This window comes from Nothoprocta perdicaria, unplaced genomic scaffold (genome assembly GCF_003342845.1).
Source record: "Nothoprocta perdicaria isolate Ctin4 unplaced genomic scaffold, notPer1 scaffold_25, whole genome shotgun sequence".
NCBI lineage: Eukaryota > Metazoa > Chordata > Aves > Tinamiformes > Tinamidae > Nothoprocta > Nothoprocta perdicaria.
The window spans coordinates 4789927-4798257 of record NW_020455477.1 but is presented as its reverse complement, the minus strand read 5'-3'; the positions used below and the strand labels follow the sequence as shown (position 1 = coordinate 4798257).

Sequence of the window (8331 nt, the reverse complement as noted above, 5' to 3'; positions counted from 1 at the left end):
AGCCACAGGGCCAGCTTTACCCCCCACCAACCCCACAGAGTCCCAACAGCAACTGCACCCCTACTCAGCACCCCCTTCCCAACAGCACCCAGGACTCACCCCACACCTCTGCCAGCTGCTCCAGCTCCCACACAGCAGACCCACCCTACCCTCTCTATCCCGGGCTCATATCCCTGCCCAGCCCCACAGCAGCTGCAGCCCCTGACGCTGATTGCAGCCCCTAAGGAGAAGCACCTGTGGGCCCAGCAGGGCCGGGTGTGAGGGAGGGCCTGACAGTGGGGAGGATAAAATGACACTCATGGTCTTTGGACCTACTGAGGAGAGTACAAATAAAATTATAATGGAAATAAAGATGTGGATGGGGACACTTAGCCTGGTAGAGAAGCAGGAGGGTATCTGTCTTTGCCTGTTCTCCCAAGGGACTGCTGCCGATCTGGGTAGGGGGAAGCTCCCACTGTATCTTCTCAGCCATGTGTGGTGTCCCTTTTCCACGTGTCCCTACGTAGCAGCTCTGTCATGGTGTCCTGAGGGTCCGTGGCTACCCCTCTGGGTGGTGTCAGCTCCATGAGCTCCATCTGAAGCAAAGCAGAAGAGATGCCCAGCACCACATTTGGAGCAGGAGTGACAGGGACACAGGTGACGCTTGTGACACCACAGAGGCTGTGCGGGTGGCAGGGAGCCAGCTGGGGCTGGGGCGGCATTGGCAGGGTGGGACGCAGCCCCCGTGCCCTACTGGGAGGAGAGGGCAAGCAGAGAGGCGAGGAACAGGACGCACCCGCGGGGAACGGAAAGCTGTCAGAAGGGACTCTGAACGCTCTGCAACACCAAGCAGGGCCCCCTTCCACTTTTCGTCTCCTCTGATAAAATATTACGAGACATGCACATGGCTTGAAGCAGATAGCTACTGATAGTCCCGGCTGGTGGGAGAAGGAGCCATCTGGCAGATGGAAAATAAGAAGGTGCCAAGAAATTAGCAAACTAGGGGGCTTCTTGAGAGCTTAGGCATAGAGGTCTGGGGAAAGAAATACACGGACGAAAGGTCAGCTATTCTGCTTGTATCTTTTCTATATCCAAAGCAGACTGAGAAATCAACAGCATCCAAACAGCTATGAAAATGCTATGTTTGATTCATCTTAAAATTATGAACTGGTGGATCTAAAATTCTCTAGTCAATACTTGAAGAATTCCTGCATATCATGATTAATTGTAAATGGTTACACCATGTAGCATCAGCATATTTTAATCTTACATCCTTTAAATTTTTATCCTGTTTTGAACATGCGAATGATTTTATCCATCCTCTTCTAACCTTACTGTGTTGTATCATTTATTTCCTTCTCTTTTCCTCAATAATATTTCTTCCTTTATATAGCAGAGAAAGAGCAACTTGTGCTTTGCATTCCTTTCCTTCCTTCGAAATGAATTTCTTCTGCCTCTGCTGTCCTCTTCATCACTCTTGGGTAAAACAAGGGACATTGCTGGATGCAGCGTTCTAATTACGAATCCACATTTTTTCCGCTCTGATCACTGCTCATTAACCATTTTGCTGCTTTGCAACAGATGAGCTGCAGCTGATGCCTACTGTGGTTAAGGGGAAGTAAGGACATACCCCTATTAGCAGTCATAGCCAAAAACCAAAACCAAGGAACAAAAAACTTATGTAACAGAATTAGCAACTTGGGGTCAGTCCTGCACAAACATCGTGGTTCACCATGAGGACAGTCAAGCCTTGGAACAAGTTGCTCAGGGAGGTTGTGTGATCTCCATCCTTAGAGGTTCCCAACAGCTGCCAGGGTAGAGCCCAGAGCAACCCCACTCATCTCACAGTAACCCTGCTTGACGCACGAGCTCAGATCGAGGACCATCTGAGGTCCCTCCCAACATGAATTATGAGGCCATGATTTTCTGAAGCATCCTAAAATGTAATTCAACTTACTCCTGAATAATATTCCCATTCCAGGGAAAATTACGTGCCAAGGCATTCTTGAAAATCCCACTCAAAGCTTACCAGCACGTCTAGAGTGCATAACCATTCTAGCTGTAGGGCCTGTTCCAGTTAGCAGCTCCAGTTCCCACTGTTGCCATCAGAAACAGGCCACTCAGCAGCTCACGCAGGCCTGCCTTGCCTCCTCAGATCGCTTTCTCCTTAAAAAAATTCAATGTGGGGAGTTTCTCCAATCTGATTTTCAACTTATTTTTCAGCAGTAAAGCCATATTTTCAGTGAATTACCCCCCAGTGATGATATATACTGATATATACTGAGACAAGCTTGTGGTGTCTTATACTACAAGTCCGTAGGCCACCCAGGCTGCTCACGAGCTGCCGTGACAGGAGCAGAGATGGTGACGTCCTACGGAGCCTCAGTCCCTCCCGCCACCCTGTCCACAGAGCCCTACTCCAAATATCGGACAACCAAGCGGATGCCAGAGCCCTCTGCAGCACCAGTGGCCCTAGGAGGTCCTGATCCCAGGACGCAAGCACGTTCCTTACACAGAGGACTTTCTTCTGGCATTTCTTCTGTATTTTCACGTGCATTTTACTACTCGGGTGTTTCACTGCAGAGGCAGAAGTTGATTGTTCAAGTCCCATCCTCCCATTTGCTATGCAATTTTTATTATAACTTCTTTATTTTCACAGCTTTCATGATATAAATGTGACTGAGGAGTGTTGGACATGCTGATTTACACGCTGGCTTTTCATGCATCACAGAAAGACAGAACATTTTATGTTTTGTACCAATTCTCATAGGGTTTGCTTTGGCCCGAATGCTAAATATGCAAACATGCAGGCTCATTTGGAGCCTAGATTTGATGTATCTTCTTTTCATGATTTCATGATGCAAGTAACCCCAATCTCCAAAGAAAAATAAATAGAAGGATGTTTTCTAACTTGCAAAGTTAAAACAATCTGTATTGTACAGAATCTACGCACCTTCTCTTCAGAATTGCTTGCTTATGTGAAGAATTAGAAACATCATGGCAGCCAAGACCTGTTACTGGAATTTGTTAACACAACTCATTTGCTAACCATAAATCCAAATAGTCACAATATTTTTTTTTCTTCTTTAAATGTATGCAGTACGGTGAATTCAGGTGAAATGTTACTCCGGGTATTTTTGGTTTTACAGCATATACACACACACATTTTCATGAGAACTGTCTCGGGCACCCTGACACGAGGTGTAAAGCACATGAGGGACTGCCAGGGTCCCCACCCCGTGCACGGTGGCTCTTCGCGAGCAGGCTCGTCCTCGCTTGCAGTCTCGGTATTAGATGGACTTGCTTCATTCACATGCCTAATTCTAGCAGAGCAATATTCCTCCCGGGCTCAAAGCCTTTAGTTTAAATGGCATGAGAATAAGCAGGGTTTTGATCCAGTGGCCTCCTCCGGGAAAATCGTGCGAGCGGAGCAGGTAGCAGGTCCCCGAGTGTCGCCCTGCTCACGTGAGGCAGCCCCACGGAGCTCGACACGTGGGGCACGTGCAGCTCCGCAGGGACCCACACCTGCCTCTGGGAGCAACCTGAGACCTTTGCAGATATGATGGGAGCCCAGCAGAGCGCAGGGCTAAGCTTAAACACCCCACACAGTAAGGACACTTAAATACACCACAGCAAATAACAATAAAGGGGTGGGGGAATAAAGACAAATGCCATTTTTTTTGTCAGGGCCTACAGAATGGAAAATATTTCTTTCAGAACTGATTATAACCACCAGGATTTCCTCTCCAGTGACCCGAGCTCAAATCACAACTGAAAAACAAGGGTCTTAAATTAGGCAATTGTGCTCCTCCCCATGGCCAGCCATGGGACGGGGTTTAACACCTGGCAAGGAATGAAGAGAGCTGAAGAACGAAGAACTTCTTTTTATTAGAAAGCCCCAAAGACACCCAAACTGCCCCAAAGACACCTGAACTGCCCCAAAGACACCTGAACTGCTCCAAAGCAGTTTTCTTTACCAGCCTTTAGGTGAGTTGCAACATCCCTGCACACTTTCACACTTCTGTTTGAAGCTGACGGATGCTGGGAGGGCAGAGGATTTCCCGGTGTTTCCCTGCACGCAGTGATCGTTACCCCGAGCAATGACCGCACAGGTGTCTGTGCCACAGGGCGGTGAGTGCCGGGCGATCTCATCCGCGCGATGTGGCCAGCCCGGCAGACACCCTCACCCCCAGCTCCGCGCAGCTCAGCGCACTCCACATCCACTTTATCCTATTGATTTCCCACTATCGCAAGCGTTAGCTTCGGTTTAAGCAGCACAGAGTCGCTATTAAATCAGACAGAGATCAAACCCGTGCACTGTTTTTCAAGCGTGAGATGTTATTCAAGTGAAGTATTCAGATCTCAGCTAGATGTCTCTCCCCACAGTAGGCAGAGGTCTTTCATAACCACATCCAAATACTTTATGATATCCTATTTTCTCTATCATTTTCCAGATTTTTTTTCAATTATTGCGTTCTTTTTTAATTCCTCTAATCCTCTTTTCTGAAGACATAGGATTAAAAGGGCTAAAAATAGCCTCTTAACGGCTACTTGTTTACCTTTTTTTTTTATTTTTTTTACCACAGCAGTGTCAAACAGAGGGCCCGAACAACCAGCATTTCCCAAGCAAAATCCCATTTGCTTCTCAGGACGCTTTGCCTCAAACCCAAGTGCAGCCCCAACTCAGTTTGGGGAGCAGAGCCGCAAGGGCTCCTCCTGCCCCCCGGAGCACCCGGCCCAGGGGCACTGAGGTGGTGCTGAGCACCTCCCTGCTGCCCTGTGCTAGGTGCAGCTCGTGCAAGGGCCCGGTCTGAGCTGGGCAGTTCCATGCTCAGGGATCCACGGGCCGCGGCTGCCGTGCGCAGCGCTCCCTCCGGACGAGCCGGGGGAGCTTGCAGCGCTACCGGGACCCAAAGGGCAACCTGGGCAGTGAGATCCGCTGGGCTGACACATTTCACGCGCTTGGGGGCACCTGCTGTTACTCTGCGCAGCCGTTACACTCCCTCCGAACAGGGAATTTGGTGCCCTGGAGCAACCGCCCTTGGCTACCCGGGCACCGCTCACCCCGGGGGCTCTGAATGAAACGGCGCAGGTGGGAAGCAAGCTCTGCGATCCCAATTTGGGGTCAAGCAGATCCCCATGTTCCAACAGTGGCCGGGACAGTCTGACCACAAAACGCAAAGCTCAGAGTTCGCCCCACACCAGACGCCTGCCATCTGCTTGACATCACACCCGAATATATGCAGCACAAAACACATAATCCCACAAAAAGCACACGTATCTTACTAGGCATTGCAACAGTGAGCGCAGCCGCCCGTCCTGCTGCGAGCGCTGCTCTGTGGGCCCGGGCCCCACGTGCTCCCCCGGGAGCCCGGGGGACGAGCGGGCGCCCCGGCGCGCGGCCCTCGGCAGCAGCGCCGCTCCGGCAGCCCTACGCAACAGCCCCACAGCCAGCTCATTAAATGACCATTTCCTGAGCAGAACAAGGTGAATACCTAGTGCCAGAACTTCATCAAAACCTCACAGTCCTCAGCAGTCACTTACCACCTGTTTGACTTAAAACACTAGTATGCAAAAGACATAGTACACGTCGCGACAAACTCACACATACATGTATCCACATCGCCTTATCAGCATCCTGCTTTTATCAATTCATTCTCACACAGCACTTCCCTTTTTCCACTCATATTCTTCACATTTGCTGAAGGCACAACACCCAGATAGGTAACACAAAATGCACTTCCCGTAGCAAAGTCAACAGTCTCCTAAGAGAGCCGCCTGGCAAAACTACTTCATTTAAAAATTCTAGTTTCAAGATAAGTCTTTCCAAAGCATTAGAGAACACCACCGACATGATTAAAAACTACTCGAGGTGTTTGTACTTCTCCTATGCAACACATCACTTAACCTTTAAGAGATAGGGGCTTTTCAAAGGAAATTATAAAAGCAGAAGTGGTAAAATCTCCTCTTTTTATCAAGTTTAATGGATGAGACAGATTCTTTAGGTCAAGTTCCCAGAAAGGCAGAGCCAGATCACCCTCTGGCTCCACGGCGGAGCAACGACAGCGCACAGCAGGAGCGCCCCAGAGCCCTCGGAAACCCAACGCGCGCCCGACTCCGCTGCAGCTCCAAGCCCTCACCTGCACCCGGCCGCCTTCCTCATGCAGAAACGCACTCGCTGACACTTGCACAAAGGAGAATAAATGATTTTATGCATTTTTATGCATTTTTCAATGCTCCCTTGTTATGCCTGCCACCAAGGAATGTCAAGAGTATCTTAAATATCTTACTGTCTATTGTCAGCACTATAGAATATACATAATATATAATTTTATTTTAGTTTTCACACATGCTAAGGTTTTCAATATGATAAATGTCTTTTCAAATCTGGTTTTTTTTTTTTTTTTTTTTTGTCACACAGTAGATCCACCTCTATTTGACAGTGACCCCAGGACATACACGTCAAGACAAAAATAAATACTGCTGCGATGGCAAATGTTTCAGAACTCTTAGGACACTATTACAGCAGCACTTCAAAGACTCCTTAAACACAACAAAAGAGACAACAGCTAAATAGAAATCTGCTTTGATATAGCCAGAAAACCTGCACTACGTTTAGGAGATCTGTGCTTGTTCATGCAAAAGCAGCTTTTAATCTTCGAACGTGTCAAACGCTGCACTCCAGCCCTCCACCCGCACCCTCAGAAGAGCCTTGCTGCTATTTTAAGCAAGCATTCCTGTGAGCTCTACATAAACAATGCTGTAATTCCCAAACAATTGAGGTAATTATAAAAATGAATATCATTTATTGTTTTGTTTATTACTATCACGTCTGAACAATTACTTTCATACAAAAGTCTGATTTTCAGCATTATGCCTTGCAAGGGCATCCCCTCCACACCACGGCAGACAGATGTATCAGGAATTGTGCAAGAGTTTTGCTACCAGCCTCAAAGCAACAGCAACTCCGTAAACATGATTTTGGTACAGAATCACGCCTGGCATTTTGAGAAGGGGAAAGGGGGGTTACATCTATGTTCAGTTCTGCTTTATTTTTTTTTTATTGTATATAACCTTCTGAAAGGAAAAAAAAAAAAAAAAAGAAAAGAAAAACATAGAAAGAAATCATCGCATTACTGTATGTTACCCTTCGGCAGTTCTTTGGAGGAAATCAGAAACCAGGCTGCTTTTCCCGGCTCCCTCCCTCCCTCAGGCCAGGAGGGCCGGGCTCGCGCGCCCGTCACAGCCGCGGCTTCCTGAGCAACGTTCTGCTGAGGTCCTTCACCTCCTCGGGGCTGCCCACCCGCTCGTAGCCCAGCAGGGCCATGGGCTGCTGGCAGTACTCCTCCACCTGCTTGATCTGCGGGAAGCTCAGCGCGGTCCTCCAGGCGCTCAGCGCCTGCGTGGCGTTCCTGGCCGACACCACGAAGGGCTTGGAGGAGTAGCCCGGCCCGCTGGTCATGTTGAGGGCGAACTTCTCCATCTCCGGGCTCACCGTCAGGTTAACGAAGCCGTAGACCTGCCGCAGGGTCTTGATGGGCTCCACCACCAGGTCCTCGTAGCGCACAGCCAGGTAGTTGCCCCGGAGCCAGTCGGGGGGGTGCAGGGCGGTCTGCAGGGTCTTGGCCATGCTGCTGCAGATGACCTCCATGGCGCCCAGCGCGTGGTAGTCCGAGCCGCCGCCGCCCTCCTTCTTGCCGCCCAGCTTGTGGCCGGCGTCGAGGAAGGGCATGCGGTGGATGCGGGGGTCCCGGCTCCGCACCACCTGCAGGCTCTCCCGGATGAGCCCGTGCCGGGACTTGATGCGGGAGCTGGCGACCGCGCGGGGGTCGCGCACCAGGTGGATGACTTTGAGCTCCAGGGCCGGGTCCCGCATGAGCGGGGCCAGGATTGCCAGGTCGAAGACGCGGACGCCCTTGATGACCAGCGTGCGGTACTTGTGGCACTCCTCCTGGAAGCGGCTCAGGCGCTGCGGGGGACACTTCTTGCACACGCGGTCGTCCACCATGCCCACCACCTCCTTGCGGTAGGCCGGGCAGAGGGGCGAGGAGCAGATGACCTTGTTGGTGGAGGCGCCGAAGATGCCCAGCGTGGTGAGGTTCTTGCCGGCGCCGGCCGTGCTGTAGAGCTGGAAGACAGAGAGGTCGCAGCGGTACAGGGAGCTCAGCATGTCGCGGGCTGCCCCTTGCAGCGAGACGGCATCGCCGGGGTACAGCTTCTGCCAGACATGCCACACGGGCTCGTAGAGGAAGAACACCTCGGGATTCTGGTTGAAGAGCTCCCCGAAGAAGGAGGAGCCCGAGCGCCAGGTCGTGAACACATAGACCAGCTGCCGCCGGGCGCCCGCCGGGC

General features: G+C 50.7%; 1 protein-coding gene across 1 annotated transcript; it reads right to left on the bottom strand.

Moving 5' to 3' along the window:
* Positions 1-7094: 7094 nt before the first annotated feature.
* Positions 7095-8329, bottom strand: CHST2 (carbohydrate sulfotransferase 2; the record flags this gene model as incomplete). The annotated part of the gene is made up of 1 exon (XM_026040032.1): positions 7095-8329. A coding segment is annotated over one exon (1110 nt), but the record flags the coding sequence as incomplete, so codon positions are not given.
* Between the last annotated feature and the right edge of the window lie 2 nt (positions 8330-8331).